The 20,711-nt window shown below is 39.0% G+C and overlaps 3 protein-coding genes across 4 annotated transcripts in view; 2 read left to right on the top strand and 1 right to left on the bottom strand.

Annotated features, from left to right (window-relative positions):
- Positions 1–163: 163 nt before the first annotated feature.
- On the bottom strand, positions 164–10,053 carry LOC123967838 (ubiquilin-4-like). The gene is made up of 7 exons (XM_046044111.1): positions 9,847–10,053; positions 8,448–8,593; positions 8,216–8,355; positions 5,172–5,434; positions 2,777–2,892; positions 2,048–2,219; positions 164–1,698 (listed from the first exon to the last, which is right to left on the bottom strand). Exons 1-7 carry the CDS (start codon positions 9,991–9,993, stop codon positions 1,564–1,566), a joined length of 1,119 nt encoding a protein of 372 aa, XP_045900067.1. The 5' UTR covers positions 9,994–10,053; the 3' UTR covers positions 164–1,563.
- A 2,091-nt stretch (positions 10,054–12,144) lies between these two features.
- Positions 12,145–13,774, top strand: si:dkey-152b24.7 (1-phosphatidylinositol phosphodiesterase-like). 2 transcript variants are annotated; one of them, XM_046044113.1, is made up of 3 exons: positions 12,145–12,250; positions 12,428–12,501; positions 12,622–13,774. In XM_046044113.1, the coding sequence occupies exons 2-3, from the start codon at positions 12,449–12,451 to the stop codon at positions 13,472–13,474; spliced, it is 906 nt and encodes a 301-aa protein (XP_045900069.1). In that variant the 5' UTR covers positions 12,145–12,250; positions 12,428–12,448; the 3' UTR covers positions 13,475–13,774. The 2 variants fall into 2 exon arrangements, with proteins under 2 accessions (XP_045900069.1, XP_045900068.1); XM_046044112.1 differs by lacking the exon at positions 12,145–12,250 and having other exon boundaries at positions 12,370–12,501.
- A 1,010-nt stretch (positions 13,775–14,784) lies between these two features.
- The window catches only part of LOC123967842 (membrane-spanning 4-domains subfamily A member 8-like), an 11,363-nt gene continuing 5,436 nt past the window's right edge, over positions 14,785–20,711 (top strand). Inside the window, exons 1-5 of the mRNA XM_046044116.1 lie at positions 14,785–14,941; positions 16,387–16,578; positions 17,038–17,157; positions 18,327–18,383; positions 18,682–18,882. Coding sequence (XP_045900072.1) covers positions 16,405–16,578; positions 17,038–17,157; positions 18,327–18,383; positions 18,682–18,882 — 552 coding nt within the window. The 5' untranslated portion in view covers positions 14,785–14,941; positions 16,387–16,404. The remainder of the gene's footprint in view (positions 14,942–16,386; positions 16,579–17,037; positions 17,158–18,326; positions 18,384–18,681; positions 18,883–20,711) is intronic.

The raw sequence follows: 20,711 nt of genomic DNA, 5'->3' as shown, positions 1-20,711 counted from the left end.
CAATACAGCCACATTGCCAAAGAATATTATGCACACATATTTAGAACAGACAAGACATACAGTGCATTTTTAATTTATAATTATATATAATTACAATATAATTTATTGTTTTGAAAAACAAATTGTCTAATTATCTGTCCATAGGTAGACTCACAACAAGAGATTTCATGGTTAAATTTCAATTTATTGCAGAACTCATCATTACATTTAGGCACTATATTTCTTCTATGGAAATTCACATGTGTTATTGTGAAAGGATTTGATACATCTGTGATTGGCTTTCTCAATTTCCATTTAGTAATCCATAACCACACTTATTATAGTATCACCAGAGAACTGACACATGAGGCCATTTTATAGTTTATTTTATAGTTCAGAACAAAAAATTCAAGTCCAAGTTTATTACTTTTACACTGTTATTTTTCAGGAATCACCCCGAACCAAAGCCATTTGCTAAGAAAGTTAATTCCAATGAATATCTACACTAGGGGTGGCTAATGTCGATAAACCTGTCAAGTTAATGTAATATTTAGGGTGATATTACGATTCTGGGACTGTAACTGCAGAACAATTTATAGATTAAAACAATCAGATGGAAATTACAGTTTTGGCTAATTCTGCAAATGAAAAACCTGACAAATATACTTGAGGAAAATCCTGTATTACACTTTGGCAACACAATGAGAGAAATTAAAGGGATATCTACCTCAACATAGAACAATCTCTACCAGTTGAAAAGCCTCTAGCCCCTCACTGTATATAATGTCACATTGTCCAACCCCCATCCGCACACAGTATTGCCTTGGTCCTACAACATGAAAACTTTCACTTTCTACTCCTCCGAAAACATTTAGGCAGCAGTGCCAACTATACACACAAGATTCAGTTCAGTTTTAGGGGGAAAAACAAAGCATCAAGAACCTGTCAGGGTTAACTTAGGGAAAACTTAAGTGAAGGGATAACTTAAATAAATACAAGTCAACCAGGAAAGTGGATGAAAAAAAAGACAAGAAAAGCTGGTTCTCCAGACAGAGAGCACAGATCCAACCTATTACAACACCACCATGATCCAGAACTCTTCATCTAAACTCCTAAATACAATCTGTTAAAATTAAATAATGTAAAAATAAGTAACTACAGTATTACAAATTAATTCATTGGTAACCTCATTTAGACATCCAGTGAATGAGCACTGAATCAGAAATCATCTCCGGCTGCACTGGCAGGAGTAACTCAGTGGGCGAGGCAGTGCTAGTGGTGGTGTCATTTCATAGCAGCAGTACTGCCACAGCATGTACCACAAGACCAAGTCTGTTAGAAACTGGCAACATCCCTCCTCAACCTCTCCCACTATGATTCCCCAGTTCCCTGTTCATCCTTCCTATGATTTACAGACCAGCTGAAGAGATAACAAGTGACTGGAACACCACTGCGTCTAACTGGGGGTCAGGTCAGACTTGTATATGATGGAGGACTGTGTTCACTTATTAATTTTCCAATTTCCAACGCAAGTCCCCAAAGATATTAGTCTTCCACCCTCAACCCCAGAATGAATTCAGTGAGTTAGGCCAGCAGTCTCTCAATGGCAGCATTGACATCCCCTCCTGTAGCAATGAGTGCCTGGAGGTTGGCTTCGCGGTTGATAAAGCCCATGGCGTTGAGCTGGTCGAGCTGCTGCTGGAAGCGAACCTCCGGGGTCTGAGAAGGAAGACACAACGGTTAAGATAGTACTTTTTTTTTTAAACAGAGGTGGACATCTTTTTTTTGAGATTCTGATTACAGGCTTTATATAGGAAGTTTTTATATTTACGCCACCTGATTTTGACACAATATTTTAACACATTTCCATCCATAATTAGGCATCAAAATACAGACAAACTCATCCTCTCACACAATATCACATTTTAAAGTGGTCATATTTTGCTGATTTTAAGGTTCATAATTTTATTTAGGGGTTGTACCAGAACAGGTTTACATGGTTTCATTTTCAAAAAAACACCACCTCTTTAAGCGTCAGGACAAATTTAGGAAATTATATGAAACATACTGATGGCCCTCCGCCTCCAAACATCTGTAACATCTGCTGCATGAGCTGTTGCTGAGCAGGACTGGTGGCTGAGAAGAGACTGGATCCTGATGCCATGGCAGGAGGGTGAGGGTTCTCTGGAGGGATGTTGCCTCCTGTGGTTGGAGGAACTGCAAGACCTCCGGGAGGCAATCTAGAAAAGGGAAAAGAAATGTCATATATCCAGACTACTGTAGCAATTCCTGTGACTTTTAGCTAAATATACGGTGACTTCAAATACCAGAATTCATACAGTATATAGATATCTGTTGGTTTTACTGTTTCTTTACATAAATAAACAACTACATTTATAAAAGCAAGACACCATAGCTTTACAAGGTAGTGTTGAAGAGTGGCAGCTTTAAAAGCTTGTGAGAGTAACTCCAGTTTGGCTTAAATGCCTACAAATCATAATAATCAATTTTAAACTGAACACATTATTGTGTCATGATATCAATTTCATTTGGGCAAATATAGCAAATCTATGGGGTCTGAGTTAGGGGGAGGGACTTTATTATTCCACCTCTGCTTTGTGATTTAGTAAAATGGGTAGATTCTTTACACAAACATCTTGTAAACTGTAAACCTTAAAAATACTTTCTTTTCATGATTCAGATGATTGAAACAATTATGATTAATTCTGAGTGGACCGCAAGATTAAAAAAATTATACAGGGTTGAAGTATTTGATTTAATAGCAACTTGCTGGTACCTGGACATGAATCCCGGGACTTCTGTCTGTAAGGTCTGCAGGCCCTGTTGGATCTGTATGAGGGCCTGCATGGCTCTGGGGTTGGTCAGCATTGAGAGTGTTTCGGGACTCTGCATCTGCTCAATGACAAACATGACACAAGTGAACTCCAAAAGAGTCCTGAAAGATGATACTCTTTTTTTATCTTGTGCTAACAAGATAACAATTTGGATGTCTGCATAAATTCTCCCCAGAGCATTATAAACCCAGAGGGTGCTCTCAGGGTTTCTAAGTGCCCACTCCTGTTTATGGATCATCTCTCGCGTCATGCTGGATTCCTTGCCAACTCTATGGTATCTCAAAGGAAGAGAGGATTCAAATGACAAAAATAAAACAGTGAGAGCTGAGGTGGCCTAGAAGGAGAAGCAAGCTTCTGACTGGAATGATGGCTATCCTCAAGCCAGATTTGGGGACTCGAGTCCGACTTAAGTCACACATACAGTGACTTGAGACTTGTCCTCAAAAGACTTCAGACTTGACTTGGACTCGAGGTGCGGGACTTGTGAACTATGTTTATTTTTAGGAAACGTCTGATGAGCTTGCCGTTACTCCCCTCCCGGAGTTACCTATAACCTGCATACGTAACACGTAGTATCAGCTGCACGTGGCCACACGTGAGAGAGGACAACAAACACCAGCAGCTGATGTACCAATCATCACAAACTTTGGCTTTAAAACTTGATAAAACAAGATCCAAACAAAGAAGCGCTGAACGCAAAATAGGTTTGTAACCTGTGGTGAGTAAACAGGTTTAGCTCAGCACTGGCCATCTAACATTAGCTTGCTTCTTGCTTTAGCCACGACCTACGGGATTTGGGTCCGACTGTCGTTCGTTATGAAAAGATGATTGAGCATTTGTTTGCTTCCCAAACTTGTGGTGGTCGATTAATGTACTCATTTACATGTTAATTATTAATGTTGGCTGCAAACAGGTTACAGGTATATTTAGTTAACGTTACACTGGGTTTGAGAGTCTGGGGAATGTGTTGACTTACAGTCATTAATTGCTGTCATTAATTGCATTGCAGATTACATGGTTGTGCTCTGTAAGTGAAAAACAGGTTACAGGTTTATTGTTTATCATTTAACGTTAATGTTACAGTTTTATTTAATTAACGTTACACTGGGTTTGAGAGTCTGCGGGGTGTGTTGACTTACAGTAGTTAATAAGCTGTCATTAATTGCAGTTACAGAATTCCTTATAGGTATGCAGTGTTATATGCAGCAGGTGATACAACATTCATTATAACCGCGAGAGAATTGAGACTTGACTTAGACTCTAGTTCAGAGACTTATACTATATATTACTATATAGCAAATGACAAATTACACAAAAATAACATTATGCAAACTTAATTTTGTACATCACCAACATATGCAGCAAGCAAATGGTTGAGGACACCAGGCGTCCAAACCACAGCAGAAGAACAGATGAAACCAATATTTTTGTATCCTTAGAATGGTCAATGAAAAAGGACAACTGCTACGTCAGGACATAAACCCAGGTAGAAGTGGTAAAAGAAAGGAACTAGGTCAGCATCAAAGAGTGTGTTACAGTAGGAGAATAGATAACTAAAATATATAGCAGTGGTTGGCAATAGGCGAAATCAGCCCGACAGCAATAATATCTTGCCCGCGGCAGATAAAAATAATAAATAAATAAAAAATAAATAAATTGATAGCGGCTGGTGCTGAAATAGATCTGTCATGACAGATACAGTAACTCACACAATCACTTTCTCTTAAGTGATTGGGCTTCTAAAATAAAAGCGCAAGAACTTTTTTTGCAGCAAAGCTTGAAAATATGCGTCCGCGGGTTTATGAATGCGGATGAAATGCTGGGACGCGCACACACACACACACACACACACACACACACACACACACACACACACACGCTTTATTGTGAGCATGTGCAAAAGTGTCCTTATAATCAATTTGTTTAACGAGGGAGGAAAAAAAAACATCTGCACTTAGGTGGAAATGATCCTAAAACCTTCCTATAAAGAGTCCCGCACTATACCGACTGAGCTAAACGTGCACATAAGTGCGCAAGGATTTTAAATAATTTGACCTTGGTCTGGCCTGCCATGTAACGGCTTGAAAAAATTTGGCCATACATATATACATACACCAATCACACATAATCACAAATCACATATTTGTCCCATCAAAATCAGGATTTTGCAGCTATAACATAAAACAGTAAACAACAAGCAAGGTGGGGCAAAACCTGTATCAAAACACAGACTGCCTAACTACTGTAACTTTTAACACAAGACTTTCTCTTGATGAGTGGACATTTATCAGCACTAGCTCTCTTTGAGATTGACTAATATGAAAGCTCTGCACTGACCTGTCTCATAAGCTCAGGGTTGTTGAACATGCGGGAGACGTCCGGATTCTGTTCCATGAGCTGCTGCATCTGAGGATTGCCTGCGAACATCTGTCTCATCAAGTCTGGGTTGGACATCATGTTCTGGACCAGCGGGTTCCCCATGATCTGCGACATCATCTGTGGGTTGGACATCAGCTGACTCTGCACCTGTTGCTGCATCTCCATGAAGTTGGATGAACGGGCGCCCAGACCTAACAAGCCGGACAGGTCACCAAGGCCACCTGAGGAGAGGAGTAGAGCTGGAGATTAGTTCCTTGTGTTGATATTTGGATGTGGCATTTTAATCATATTTTGCTCCTCCTAAATGTGTGTCATGGCGGTCATGTCTGCAGTAACGCTGCGTTCATGTTCAGTCATATAAATAATAAGAATAACATCCCTAATGAAATGTCAACTTTTGAGTGCAAACGTGTTTTGCAACTAGCTTTCAAGCATTGAATATTAAAAAGGTCATATTATGCCTTTTCCCCTCTCCTTTATTGAGTTACATATCTTCTTTGTGCATGTAATAGGTTTGCAAAGTGTAAAAGCCCAAAGTCCACCCCAAATGGAGTTCCCATCTCCTACAGAGAACACGGCTTACATCCGCTTTCTTGTGATGTCACAAGAAAACACGTGGAAAAATACACTGAGCTGCAGCACACAGTGACAAGAAGTCTGCCTGCTGCCTCCCTTCTCCCTTCCAGATTATCTACCCTGCAGATAGTCAACAGACATAAAGTTGTTAAGTGAACTCAGCATTCCAAGGTCTGTGGATCTGACGGGCAAGTATATTTGTGTGTCATCAGCATAAATATGAAAAGAAATGCCATGTTTATGGATAATATGTCCAAGGGGAAGCAGATACAAGAAAAACAAAATGGGTCCTAAGACCGACCCCTGAGGCACACCATATTTAACTGGACAGAACGAAGAGACAGACACACAACTTACAGACACACAAACTTTCTATTTGAAAGGTAGGATGAAAACCATTCTAGGGCAGTACCAGAGATCCCTACCCAGTGCCTCAGTCTGTCTAACATGATGTTGTGATCAATGGTGTCAAAAGCAGCACTAAGGTCCAGGAGTACCAGGACTGAGCACATACCTTCATCAGCAGACATTAAAAGGTCATTGGTGACTTTAAGCAGGGCAGTCTCAGTGCTGTGGTACTTCCTGAAATCACACTGAAACTTTTCAAATAATTTGTTATTTTCCAGTACAGTGAGCAGCTGTTTGGACACAATTCTTTCTAGAATCTTTGCAATAAAAGGCAGTTTTGAAATTGGTCTAAAATTATGTGGGAGGGAGGGATCTAAACCAGGTTTCTTTAAAAGTGGGTTCACGCAAGCCGTTTTAAAATAATCAGGGACACAACCAGTAGATAGGGAGCGCATATATATATATATATATATATATATATATATACACACACACACACACACACACACACACACACACACACATACATACACACACACACACACATATATGCACAAAACCCAACACATGGATCTACAGTATCAGCCTAATATCGGTTCACACACAGGGTTATCGCTGTAGTAAGAGATACACAGATTACATTTTTCCTGGCTGATTCCAGTTACTGATTTTTTAAGAGGTCTGACCTGCCGATTCCGATTTTATTTCTTTCTAAGATCTACAACTGACAGCATACACAAACATTTTTTTAACTATTTATTGAAAAATCTATTTTTATTAGGATCCCCATCAGCACCAGTATAAATGTTGGCTGTTCTCACTGGTCTCAATTGTATGGTCCTATTGAAACACTGATTATAAAATAACATTAGCATTTTCACTGGAATAAGCTGAAAATAAATTGCACACCATTTTAATTCTACCTAATTCTCCAATTCATTTTTGTGTTTAATCACAAACTAAAGTAATCTGCTCACCTTTCCTTTCCCGTCAGACACACAAGCACACACCTACACCTGTCGTATCTCTCTCTTTCTCTCGCTCTCTGACTTTATTTGTCAGCAGTTTTATTTAAAAGAACATCTGGTTTTGGTTTTTCACCCACGATTCCGTTTTCACAGCAGCAGATAAGCCGCGTGTGAGGGAGACTTGTTGTTAATTACCAATAGAGCCCACCGTGGCATGAATGACATCGTCACCAACAGCTGCGTTCACTGTTGCTTTACCTGCTCCCTGCTTTACAATATCCACAGCGTCTCTTTCTGTGAGTTTCTCTGCAGATGTAGTGAGCGCTGAGTCTTCTTCACTCTCGTGAATAACTTCCACACACCTAAGACATGTTTTAGCCTGTATGTTTGTAGCTGTGACATGAGGTTACTGTCTGTGCACACGTGAAACACGTGTTTTTAACGTTCAATGTGACCGGCAGAAAATTGGATATTTGACACTTACATAACATAACTGGTTTTCTGCAACTGGACTCCTGTGAGAGAGAAAGCAGGCAGTGGACCAAACCACTGTGAGGCAAGAGAGGGGGGACTCAAAATGTTTCTAAACTTAAAAAGCACTTTAACTGCCCTGTTAGCGTTTGTACTGTTTTACTATTTAGACAATTGTTTTAATTATATATCATTATATATTTGATGGTTTTTAGGGGGGGGGGGGCACATGACCCCCCTGTGATTTCAGCCTATGACTAGGTACTGCGCATGTGCAACTCCCAACAAAGATCTTTTAGAAGTGAGATGCATCACTCGATAGCTAAAATGGAGCATTCAACACACAGGGTGAAAAGAGGAGCTGCAGCAATGTGCAGTATGACAATAATATGGTGTGTTTTGAAACTGAAACCATGTAAACCTGTTCTGGAACAAACCCTAAATAAAATGATACGCCTATGGCTTCATGTATTCAGTTGATGTTTTGACTTATTAATGTTTAATTCATGTTTATAATGTTTACAGTGTCTGTACATTTTATATGCATATCTATGTGATAGGAATCAGGAAGATTCAACTCACTGTGGTGCAAAAAATAAGAAAGCAATTTAAAAAAAAAAAAAAAGTATGCATTCTTACTTATCGCATTAGCAGGTTGTGTTGGTGTCTGGCTTGTGCCACCTCCTGTTCTGTCTGGTACAGAGGTGTTGGTGCTGCCACTGTTATTTTGAGGAGTTGCAGAACTGGCACTTGTCTGAGATCTGCTGCCACCTGTTGATCTTGAGAGAAAAAGCCACCATCAAATTAAACTCTTACCAGGCTTGAGGTTTTTCTCTTTAGCTACACAGATCACATCATGAGTTGTACTTACTTTGTCTTGATAACAAGATGAACAGTCAACCCGTCTTTGATACCATGCTGGTTTAAAGTATCGCCATCCTTCAGAATCTTTCCAGCAAATATCAACACCAGCTGGTCCTGCTGGGCCTCAAACTTTCTGGATACCTCCTGTTTAAACTGGACAAATGAGACAAGAGCAAGTGTACATTATCAGCTGGGCATAGTGTGAAAGTGCCTAGAGGTCCCAAAGAGATACAGATTCACTGTGTGAATCAATGTGCAAAAACTGTGTTTTTGATCATTTGAGTAGTTGAAAATTTGTTTGAGAAAAATACAATCTCATCTGAATTCTCTGTTACTATGTAATCTCGTTGCCCACTTTTGAAGAGATGTGTTGTGCCAGAATCTAGTTCTAAAACCATATAATAATAAAAATAATAATATATGCATCTGTAACTGACGCATTTATCCGAAGCGACTTAGATTTACTATACATCTCAGAGGTCGCACGCCTCTGGAGCAACTAGGGGTTGCGTGTCTTGCTCGGGGACACATTTTGGATGTCACAGTGGGAACTGAACCCATGTGGTGCATTATTCCTAAATAAAGTTGTTTTCATCAAATTACCACAGAGTAACATACAGAAAACCTGGAGTCCAACACAAGAAGGAGGAGACTGGTTGGTTTCTTGGTCTCCTTGCAAAATCTGATGAATGACATCTACTGTAAGTTACAGTGTGAACTTGGGAGGCAATCGACTAGACAGCAAACTTCGAGGCCCCTTGCACGGTTGACCAGGTTATTGCACAAGAGGGGTTGAGCCCATCTAGTTAGCAGTGTAAATAGTTTCACAGATAATATTTAAAGCGTGGCTGATCATTATCAGTTCTTACATTAGCTTAGTCATGTTGTTCAACAGTCACTCAGATGTGTAACTATCGGCGACTGGTCACTCTGAACGGTGGGCCGATAACAGGATAATGGCTATCTTAGAGTCGTTATCGATTCAGGGCAAAGTGAACAAACACTATTTTCACATTTCGCAGTTTCATCAACCCAAAATGATGTAACTGTTAGTTAACGTCAGCGTCACACTTAAATGTCGCGATATCCCACAAATGCAAAGCTAACGTTAGCTCTCATGAGCGAACTTCTCTGCTATTTCCGTAATCACACAGCTGCCTACTGTCTTTCGAAATATTGGGTCTAAAAGTTAGTTTCGCCCCGGGCAAACATTTTATTATTGCGGAAAGAAATTAGACATATGTGGGACAACGAAAACACATTTGACGACGCAAGCCGCTGTTGAAAACATTTTTTAAAATGTACGTTTTTACCTTTCCCCTAAGGTTTGCGAAGGGTCGCTCTGTAACATTAATCGTAGCATGATTTTCGCTGCCAGATGTTGAAAAAAAGGTCAGTTAACGCACCTGGGCGACAGAAGAATCCTCCGAAATCGTAATTTCCTCTTTCCCATTCGGGGTTTTGACGGTGACCACCATCATTGATGCTCCGGGAGAAACATTTTTATCTACGTTGGTATCCCCAGTATGGTCCGTGCTGTTATTCTCCGCCATCTTACTTCACCCTCTTCTTCTTTGGTATTTCCGGTAGAGTTGACGCTTCATCGGCGTGTAGGTGCCATCCATCGCTCGTTAGTTAAAGGACAGCTTTAAATTTTGGGACAAAGTCAGGTCTTGAACATAAACTGTATGAGCCCGTTGTCATCTCAGGGCGTCCAACACCGATAAAACATGAATCGCTTTCATTTTGATGTTATCCTTACACGCATTTATATTTCATACTATACTATTTAATGGAATTTATTCAGAAACGTACCGGCCTAACTTACCTGAATTAGTCTACTATAGGCTATTTTTCATTTATTTCATTTATTTATTTAGAGAAACAGGGACAACGTACAATAAACATTAACCTCAAAGGGGAAGATGCATTGTACCGGGTTTTAGCTCAAGAGCTAATTTTCACCCATAGTCCCTGGGCAGGCTGATGTTAAGTTAAGATACATAAAAAACATACATGAATAATAAGATTTACAATGACAAAATAAAAATGTACAAAAGGAAATGTTCACACCTTTCATATACAGACCATTTTTCTTTTAAACATAAGATATCTCTCATTGTCTATTTTAAATAGCGTTTTAACAATTGATTAGAAACTAGCCTAACGTTACTTAATTTTTAGTTAGCCTTCTAAAAACTAGTTACTAGTAACTAATGGAATAGTTAGCTACTAAAAATTAAGTAAGCTACTAGTATCTAATCAATTGTTACTACTAAAACAGGAATTGTTAGGTTAGCTTTTAATTAGCAACTAATAGGTTATAAGTTTTAAGGAATTAATGTTAAAACGGCTTGCCATACATTTTTGCCATTTAAATATATGGGGCTCTGCAGTTCCGATTTTAGTTACTAGTAATTATTTACATTTTACTAGTAGCCTATCTATTATTTAGATAGCGCTTATTTTTTACTTACTATTGCTTATTTTTTAGAAAGAGAATAGATAGTAGTAAAATAGAAATAGTTACTATTAACTAGTGTTGTAGTCAAGACCGCCCAAACAGAGACCAAGTCAAGACCAAGACCAGAGTTTACCAAGACCGAGACAAGACCAAGACTTTTATGGGCTGAGAGCAGTCAAGACCAAGACCGAGGGAGGGCGAGACTGAGTCAAGAACAAGACCAGTTCCCTGCATTGCATGGCACACAATAAAATGTGGAACGAGATCATAGGTAGGCCTACTTCTCAAAGTGATGTGAAAGATCCACTTTCCCATTAAAACATCCACATACAAACACTAAGAGCTGAAATCAACTTAAGCATTGGGGGGAGGGGTGACAGTCGTTAACGGGAACAACACATGTTTAATTAGGGTTTTTGGTTGCATTTGAAGCAATACGTTTTACTTCCAATCAGAGTTAGGATGTTAACAGACAATGCAAAAGCAATTTATTGATATTCCCAAAGTTATGGTCCTGACTGGTCTTGAAATAAAATCCCGAGTCCTCAATGTCCGAGACCGAGACAAGACCGAGTAGGCCTACAAAGGCGGTCGAGTCCGAGACAAGACCGGTCTCGAGTACTAAAACAACTAACTAGTAACTATTCAAATAGATTTTAGTAACTAATGAATAGGTGATATATAAACTGCAGAGCACCAAGATTTAAATGTCAAAATTGTGCAATTATTATTATTACATATATATACAATTATTATTAAATAAATTTGTTACTAGTAACTAATAGACAGTTACTGGTAACTTGTAAATAAGTAGCCTACTAGTGGCTTTTCAATAGCGAATAGTACATTTTAAATCTGCAATAATGTTCATAAATATATGTCATATGTCTACCCCAACCGTCCTCCTAGCTGACATACAGAAACATAAGAATAGAAACATTTAGCCTATTGCATAGCAGTGCCTCAGTTTTGCCCTGCTTTCACTGAGTGATAAGGTTTTGTTTATTTATTGTTGGCAAAAGAAATTGGCATAATTTTGGCACAAATTTTTACAAATGGTTTAGTCATTGTTTAGCTGCACTGGTGTGGCTGCTTGCTTTGGAGATAATGCCTGTTAGAAATCTGATCTTTTTCCACTAAAGGGACACACCTCTCAAACACCACAATCTGTAAACATGTTTGATTGTCCAACATCAAGAACAATCAGTCTGAATCATGCAACTGATATTTATGACCCACACCTAGAATTTTCCAGATAACCAAGCAATATAAATGATGGGTGTTCTGTTGAGTTTTCACATTCTGAACATCAGAGTGGTTTGCTGTGAAATCCTCCTGGCTGTAAGGTATAGTAAAAAAAAGTAATAATAAATCATTTTAGCTGACACTGTTAATTAAAACCTTTCAACTGTATGCTTACCTTGGATAATTAATTAGTACATTTTCCATACATGTCTTTTATTCAAAGTTAATGAGTTTGATGTGATAGATGCATAATTTTAATTTTACAAATTATTTGCTAGGTTGCTCATATCTCTGGAAGAATGAAGGCTGGTTACAGGTGTCTGCTTTTCCACTGCGTTTTGTTGTCTGTCACGTAAGTAGGCTATAATTTAAAAGTTTTTCAAGTTAAATAAATGGGTAGATTGTTTTTAAGCTGCAACCTCATGGCATTGGAGTTATTGTAACATCTCAAAATCTTGTTCTAAATCATCAGTTTTATGTGCCATGGAAAAGACCTGTTCTTCAATGACAATGGAAACCTCATACTCCCGGGGTCCTACAATATTCCATGGATGTCAGGCATCGAGGATTTCCGCGCCCTCTCTCTCCTCACCATCCCTGGCACCCATGATAGCATGGCCCTGTACGGAGGTCCAGAGCTCGAATGCCAGTCCTTGTCCCTGAAGGATCAGCTCAGGGCTGGCATTCGTTTCCTGGATCTCAAAGTGTTTGGACTGGGTAACACCCTCTATGTCATGCATGGAGTGATGTACCAACACAGCACTCTCAAGGACGTCATAGACACTGTCCAGGCTTTCCTGTCAGAGTTTAAGACCGAGGCTGTGCTCATTAGAGTGCAACCAGAGTCTTTTGAGAAGACCACTGTAAATGAAATGGTGCAGAGTCTGATTGGCAATGACCAGCGTTTCTGGGTGTCCTCTGCAATGCCAACTATGGGTCAGATTAGGGGGAAAATTGTCTTTTTGCAGATGAACACCTTCACACTTGGAATTCCCCTTATTGATACAAATGGGAAAGGTAACACCAAAGTCACCAACGTTAACGATAAAGACAACAAAATAATCAAGCAGCTGAACCAAGCCACTCTAGCCTGTGGAGGTGATAATGCTGTTGTGACTTACACTAGCGGCACTGGCTTTGGTACTTTCTGGGGAATGTTTCTGACTCCAAAAAGAGTGGCTGAAAAGGTAAATCCATGGCTCAATCAATACCTGAGACAGTTTTACCCTAATCAGCCCAGACCATGTTTTGGTATCATTGCCATGAACTTCCCTGGCATTGACCTCATTCAAACTGTTGCCAACTTAAACATAAATGGGTGGTGATGGCGCAGCGGATAAGACGCATGCAGTAATTTAAACTGGTAGAGGTTCAATAATTATGTGCACCATTCATTTGAAAGGTTGAGTGTTTGGATCTGATGGATCACTATGAAGTTCCTGTATCTTTCCTATCTGTACACACTCTGATACAGATGAAATATCTGGAACTCCAAAATGTAATCTAAAAAATGATCTCATTGTCTTTGTCAGTTGTATCCACTGTGTAATTTTGGAAGCAAATGGAAGCAAAATGTTTTGCCCATAATTATGACAAAAATAAATTTCATTTTATCCTCACCTGAAGTTGTGTTGCTCAATGATGTTGCATCTCATTTACTTTCCATGAAGTTTAATACTCCCTTATGTAATGATCTTTGTAAATACAGTGTTGGAATAAGTGCTCAGAAGTTTTATCTTAGTTAAAGTAGCAATACATTTGTGTAAAATTCTCCATTACAAGTAGAAGTACTGCATTCAAAATTTTACTAAATTACTTGCTTATGTAGCCAAGTGACTGCTGTCAGTGTTATTTTATTATTACTGTTGCATTTATAGGTAAGAATATTTTATGTAAATAAAACATTTGAAAAGTAGTATTTGACAACAGAGAGATGGAGCAGGAATATGTTATGTCTTAGATAAAGAAGTGCTTGATTCTAGAACAAACAGGTTTATTAAGAATTAATAGTTTTCATTGGGGCCATCAAGGTTTTTAATAATATTTCCCCTAAGTATTAATAATAATAATAATAATAATAATGCAAGCCTTTCATAGACTCAACAGGGGCTTTACAACAAATCCACAATGTTGTGCTTAAATATTTAAAAATCTAGCTGCATTAGGCAGGTTCCAATAATGCAGGGAAGACTGAATGTCTCTTGCTGACATTACAAGTTGAAGTTGCTTATGGTCCATATTGTCATTGTGAATTGCAGCAGTATGTTCAGTATTAGATTGGCTATATAATACTGGCATTTGTGTTAGCCTACAAGTTACATTAAACTGTAGTAAAAGGGAAAAAAAGAAAATCACAAGACATATTTGAGGTATTAATGTGTTGCTGTTACAGATCATTGTTATGTTTCTTTTCAACTGTTGCAGGTCTGTACATATGATCACGGTTCTTAAATAAACAAATGTAATGGATCGTTATAAAAAATGTAAAAATGTAATTTAATATTAAAACAATCATTCATCAAACATTTACCATAAAAAATAAAGCAATAACGTTCCATTTAAATAAAATCGAGCTATTTCACCAATTGGACTAATAAAAATCAAAGCAGAATTATGCACATGAACCCTAGATTGGCTGAAGGATCCGCAAAGGGTTACTTTTCCGCTTCTAAATAGGAGGAGGCTACTTCTGGGAACAGATTGAAACCAGTCCCCTTTTCCAGTCAACTGCGCAACAAACAATCAACCTAATTGTGTCGGGTGGCTTTTTCTTCTCCCATAAACACAACCAGGTAAGGCGTTGTTCTGTTTCATACGGTTTGTAAAAGTAGGTAAACACAAATAAATGTTTGCTAACAATAGATTATGCACATGGTCCGTTAGGCTACTGAATTTACCCATAAAGTCTGTCAATGGATGAATATTTCAAAGTCGAACTCACCAGAGGACAAGTGAACTTATCAGGAGAGAAAAACATGTTTGTCAGACGGGTTTTATCGCCACAAGCTTTGTTAAAAATGACGAAATACACAGCACTAAAGGGGAAGATGCAGTAGGCTGCATTTAATGGGGCATATCCGTGGGAGTTGAGATGTTGTATCGCGTTTCAGACAACTCGTAACTCGAATATTTCCGACCTATAAAGAGAAAAACGCCACTCAAATTTCGGAGTTCCTACTTCTAAACTCGGTCTACAAGAAGAAGCAGCTGTCCAACGTCACAATAGCAGCAGCACCCATGGAAGCGCTTGTTGTAACTGCTAAACCATCAACCATCAACAAAAGCCTGTATTTAATTAAAATAATAGCCTAGTAAAACCTGTTCTGCATCAACTATAACTTAGCTGGTTACGGTAAACAATCATTGAAAGTCATCTCTGCAAAAAAGGTATTCAGGAAAACCTTTAAAAATACCAAAACGTGAAAACATTAGAACATATAAAACATTTACTTATTTAGACTAACGTATAGTCTATTTTTCATTAAAACTGGCATGTTTTTAATGAACACCGGGAGAAATGTTGAAGGTTCAATTGTCTGTAGACAAAGTTTGTCACGGTCATCCATGTTTTCACGTTTGGCATCATGTGCCTGAAACGCTTTGAGGAAATGTCGACCTCCTGAAAGGCAGCATACTGTATCTGATTCCAGTCAGGATAATGCATCGAGAAAAGTCCTTTCATCTGAACTGACGCCATGACACCTTTTTACTTACAGTAACATTAATAACTGTGAGCAGGCTTGACTCCATCATCATGATTTGTGTCCTGCACTTCGTGTACACTCAGTAACATTAGGCACTTTATTAGATAGGCGTACACCTACAGGTAAAACAAATACAAGTCTAATACAACAGTCTATAAATAAATCTTACCTTCATGAGGTAACTGGTCCTGGTGAAACTGTTTTTAGAGAAGTGCTGAATCAACTTCATGATCAATTTTGAGGTGTAGGAGAAGTGATTCTGTTATTCAATTTTTTATATATATATATATATATATATAAAGCCACCATCTAGATACTCCGGCCATGTAGAACTGCTTTGTACTAAATCTAGCCTACATAAAACTGACAGTCACTGTGCACAACTGGCAGTTTGATCACATTTCAGGCACTGAAGAGGATTCAGTACTTTAACGATAATAATCAGCAACTGTTTAGTTTAAGGTTACAGAAACAGAAAAAATAACCTGAATTTCGAAGATTCAAAGTTTACAAACTCTCTTTCTCCCTTTCAGTCCACAGGAGCAGGCAGGATGTCGCTGACCATGACCAAGAGTGATGGGGTCACTGTATTCACTATGACCTCTGACCCCAAAAGTCCATGGCCTCCCCTGTGCCAAATCCTCAAGAGCCTTTGTTGCAGCCCTGTGTGCTGCTCTGTGTCTCAGCACCTGAAGAAGGTCCAGACGTCTCAGTTAGTACTGGGGGTGAGTTACAACCTTGTGTGTTTTGAGTTAATGTCCTCACTCAATACTGATTTAAACTTTGAGCAAATATGCAAATTGTTGGAGTAAATCAACTGAAAACGAATTGTTGATCTGTTGACTAAATATATTGCTCTATGCTCAAAGCTGCATGTTATTATCTTAAAATATTATCACATTTTTGTTGTGTGTCCATGTCACTCTCTAAAAGAGTTGTTTAAAAGAGTTTTAAGTAAGAGCTTTAAACAACTGACTGGGTTACTCTCCATCTAAGTTTCACAATGTCACCTGAGGCGGCTCAGGAGGTAGAGCAGTCAGTGTATGAATGTGTGATTGTGAAATGTGTAAACTGCTTTTGAGTGGTCGGAAGACTAAAAAGGCGCTACATATAAGGGCATTCCATTTGCTTAACTGCAGTTATGCTGTACAGCTGTCTGTTGTTATCCTGTTTTTCCTCCACAGGCTCTGCAGATTATGGTCGGGTTGCTCAACATTGGCTTTGGGGTGATCGTCGTTAGCAGTCTTGGTGGCCCTTGGTGGTTTATGAATGAAAACCTGTTTCCTGTTTGGTTCGGAGTATTGGTAAGCAAGCTAATGTAGTTTTTGTTTGTTCTTTTGTGTCATAACCAAGATATTTAATTCATATTATAGCAATAATTTAAGCACCAAACCTATTAGGTTACACCTATTATTTAAATGTGCCAGATACATTTTTAATCAATATCTTATATTTTATTGCTATTTTAACATAAGTATCGGACTGTAATATTGGATATTGGCAGGTAACCAGTATTAAAGGGCTTCGATCAGGGCTATAAAACTTGATCAGGGAATTCCTAAAAATCCCACACATATTTGGTGAGCTACAGCAGGGAGTGGTTTCCACTCTTTTTTTTTTCCATGGCACTTTTGCCAACTTGAATTGAGTTGATGGCTCTACGCAGCAAGTACAGTGCAGTTGTTACCACATGTACAAACAGCATCGTAAACAAAGACGTCCTCTACTATCTATGCCAACAAGGACTGAATTAAAGTTTAATTGAGCATCTTAACTACCTGCTGCTGTTTTTTTTTATGAGCTGGTAGAGATTTTCATCCAGCTCCATCAGCAGGTCAAAGTTTTCACTAATTCGTGAATATCTTCATTCATGGTTTCCAGATGATGCATCTTAATTAACTGACTTTTCATTTAGCACCACCAGCAAGTTGACATTTTGGGTTGTGAGTGAAATATCTCAACATGGACGAAGTAGGATGTATAACCATGGAATTTTTCAGATATTCATGTCCCCTTCAGGATGAACAGATCAGACATGTTTACTTGTCATAGCAGGAAAAAGCACAGGTGGATCTAATGACATTAATGATGTTTCATGCTCAGCTTCATTCAGATGTTAAAGAAAGCCATTACAGTGAACTATCATGTACTGTACCAAGGTCACAAATAAAAATACAGTTCAGCCATCATTAATGCTACTAATTGCAAATGTGCCTCCCCTGCTACATTGCAGATTTCTGTCTTAACGCAATTTTTTTTTTTTGTTATTGGACATTTTAATCTCTTAGTCCTCAGATGACAGTAATAAGAACAGGTGTCTTTGTCTCTTGTCTGCTAGTGTGAGCGCATGATGAGTGTTTCTTAGTTTCCCTCTCTGTGCTCAAAATGCTGTTCACTCAGTCAATGATTCTAGAAATGACATGTGAATTTTAGTGTTTGTGTGGAAGTTTAATTTTTTTTGTCTTTTCTCTAGTTTATGTTATTTGGCACCCTGAGCATTTTGTCTGAGAAGTATCCCAGCCCATGTCTGGTGAGTAGTTCGACATCCTCATGTTATCTTTCAATGACTTGTCTTATTTGAAAACAAATGAAACAGATTAGGCATTTGTACTTGTAACATCACATGGAGAGTTGCAGGGGCTTCCTAATGTAAATACCAGCCGCCCAGCTGTTTCCACTGCAGGGATACAGACCTATCAGTGTAAATGGATGATACAGTCTGTGGCCTTTTAAATTCTGTTAGTGTACTGTATGCTGTTTACTGCCTGGTGTGGTTTTTCTGCTTGGTTGTACGTAAACTGACAAATCTTATTATTATTAAATTTTAGGTCACCGTCAGTGTGGTTCTGAATCTAGCAGGAGTTGCTTTTGCCATTACAGCCATCGTACTCTACAGCATCAATGTGGCAAACATCTATTTGTGGTGGTTGTGTAATCAAGACTATTATTATGGCTACACTACCCCAAGTCCATCTTCTAAGGAGAAGGCCCTGATGGAGGGCTGCTTGGCGAGCAAAGCAATGGTTCTGGTAAGTCTGGAAACTATCACCTCAGCAGTAAAAATAAAGGTTGGACGACTGATGTTGTGTACTGCATAAATCATGGGCATTCCATTAAAATTCAAAGAGGTCCAGTTAGAGAAAATGTCCCTAAGCAAAGGTCCAGAACATCATAACGACTAACTTGCATTATCATTCAGTACCATAACGTATACTTGTATCAACATATGTCAATTACTTTTTTTATTTTATTTATATATTTTGCAAAATTATGTTAGTCATTACTCACCCTGCAGCAGGCGTCCCCACTGCTGTCTTCAGGTACAAAAAGAACTGCACAAAATAAACGTAATATTGATGCACTTTGCTGCACCTGCCTCCAGCAAACTCCCTTTTCTCCCTTAACTTTTCAGCACCACCTTTGCATTGGTGGCATGTTTTCTATAGGCCTTCATAATTTTTGTCCCAGTTTCAACTGTTTAATTGTTTCTTGATGTGAAGTTGGGCGACATGTCCCCCTCATGTTTAATGGTTCCTACGTGTATGCACGTTTCTGTTCATTAGTTGCAAACAGATACGTTCTGTTCAATTCAATTTTATTTATATAGTGCCAAATCACAACAACAGTTATCTCTGAGTGCTTTTCATAAAAGAGCAGGTCTAGACCGTACTCTGTGTTGATATTTACAGAAACCCAACTATTCCCACCAAGAGCAGCACTAGGTGACAGAGGCAAGGAAAAACTTCCTTTTAAGAGGCAGAAACCTCGAGCAGAACCATGGCTCAGGGTGGGCGGCCATCTGCCTCGACCGGTTGGGGAAAAGAGAGGAACAGAGAGAAAGAGGGAGGGGGATGGAAGGAGAGAGAGAGGGGAGGGAGGCAGCCTACACAATATACACACAGAGGTACAGACAGTAAAGGTGATGTTGCTATAGACTAAATGAAAAAAATGGTACAGATATTTATAGTAGTGTTAATGGTAACAGTCGTAATGTTAATTATTATAATAACAATAATAATAATAGGACTAGTAACAATAGTCGTTGCAGCAGAGGGTGTCGAGCAGGAACACGGGGGCAGTAGGTGACCCGCAACCACAGATCCAGACTCCACAGCTCCAGAGCCAGAAAACCTGCAGGAAGTGATAGGAGGAGACAGGAGAGGGACGAGAAAGCACAAGACTACCAGAAAGGGGAGAAGTTGTGTTAGTAACATGCAATAATGGGATGAGGTTGCATACAGAGGGAGAGAAAGTAGAGGAGAGAGGAGCTCAGTGCATCATGGGAAATCCCCCGGCAGTCTAGGCCTATAGCAGCATAACTAAGGGATGGTTCAGGACTCACCTGAGCCAGCCCTAACTATAAGCTTTATCAAAGGTGAAAGTCTTAAGCCTACTCTTAAATGTGGAGATGGTGTCTGCCTCCTGAACCCAAACTGGAACCTGGTTCCACAGGAGAGGAGCTTGATAGCTGAACGTTCTGGCTCCTAGTCTACTTTTGGAGACTCTAGGAACCACAAGTAACCCTGCATTCTGGGAGCGCAGTGCTCTGGTGGGGTAGTAAGGTACTATGAGCTCTGTAAGATAAGATGGTGCCTGACCATTAAGAGCTTTGTAGGTAAGAAGAATGATTTTAAATTCTATTCTGGATTTTACTGGAAGCCAATGCAAAGAAGCTAAAACAGGAGAAATATGATCTCTTTTCCTGGTTCCTGTCAGAACACGTTCTGCAGCATTCTGGATCAGCTGAAGAGTCTTAATGGACTTTTTCGAGCAACCTGATAATAAGGAATTGCAGTAATCCAGCCTAGAAGTAACAAATGCATGGACTAGTTTTTCTGCATCATTTTTAGACAGGATG

Source organism: Micropterus dolomieu, linkage group LG03 (assembly GCF_021292245.1).
Source record: "Micropterus dolomieu isolate WLL.071019.BEF.003 ecotype Adirondacks linkage group LG03, ASM2129224v1, whole genome shotgun sequence".
NCBI classification, from domain to species: Eukaryota; Metazoa; Chordata; class Actinopteri; order Centrarchiformes; family Centrarchidae; genus Micropterus; species Micropterus dolomieu.
This window is presented reverse-complemented; position numbering and strand designations above follow the sequence as displayed.

Coding starts and splice junctions, on each gene's coding strand:
- LOC123967838 (XM_046044111.1), bottom strand. CDS start 9,993: ATGGCGGAGAATAACAGCACGGACCATACTGGGGATACCAACGTAGAT. Junction 5,435..8,215: donor ACAACCTGCTAATGCGATAA/GTAAGAATGCAT, acceptor TCCTCTCCTCAG/GTGGCCTTGGTGACCTGTCC. Junction 2,220..2,776: donor GTCCCGGGATTCATGTCCAG/GTACCAGCAAGT, acceptor TCCCTTTTCTAG/ATTGCCTCCCGGAGGTCTTG.
- si:dkey-152b24.7 (XM_046044113.1), top strand. CDS start 12,449: ATGAAGGCTGGTTACAGGTGTCTGCTTTTCCACTGCGTTTTGTTGTCT. Junction 12,502..12,621: donor TGCGTTTTGTTGTCTGTCAC/GTAAGTAGGCTA, acceptor CTAAATCATCAG/TTTTATGTGCCATGGAAAAG.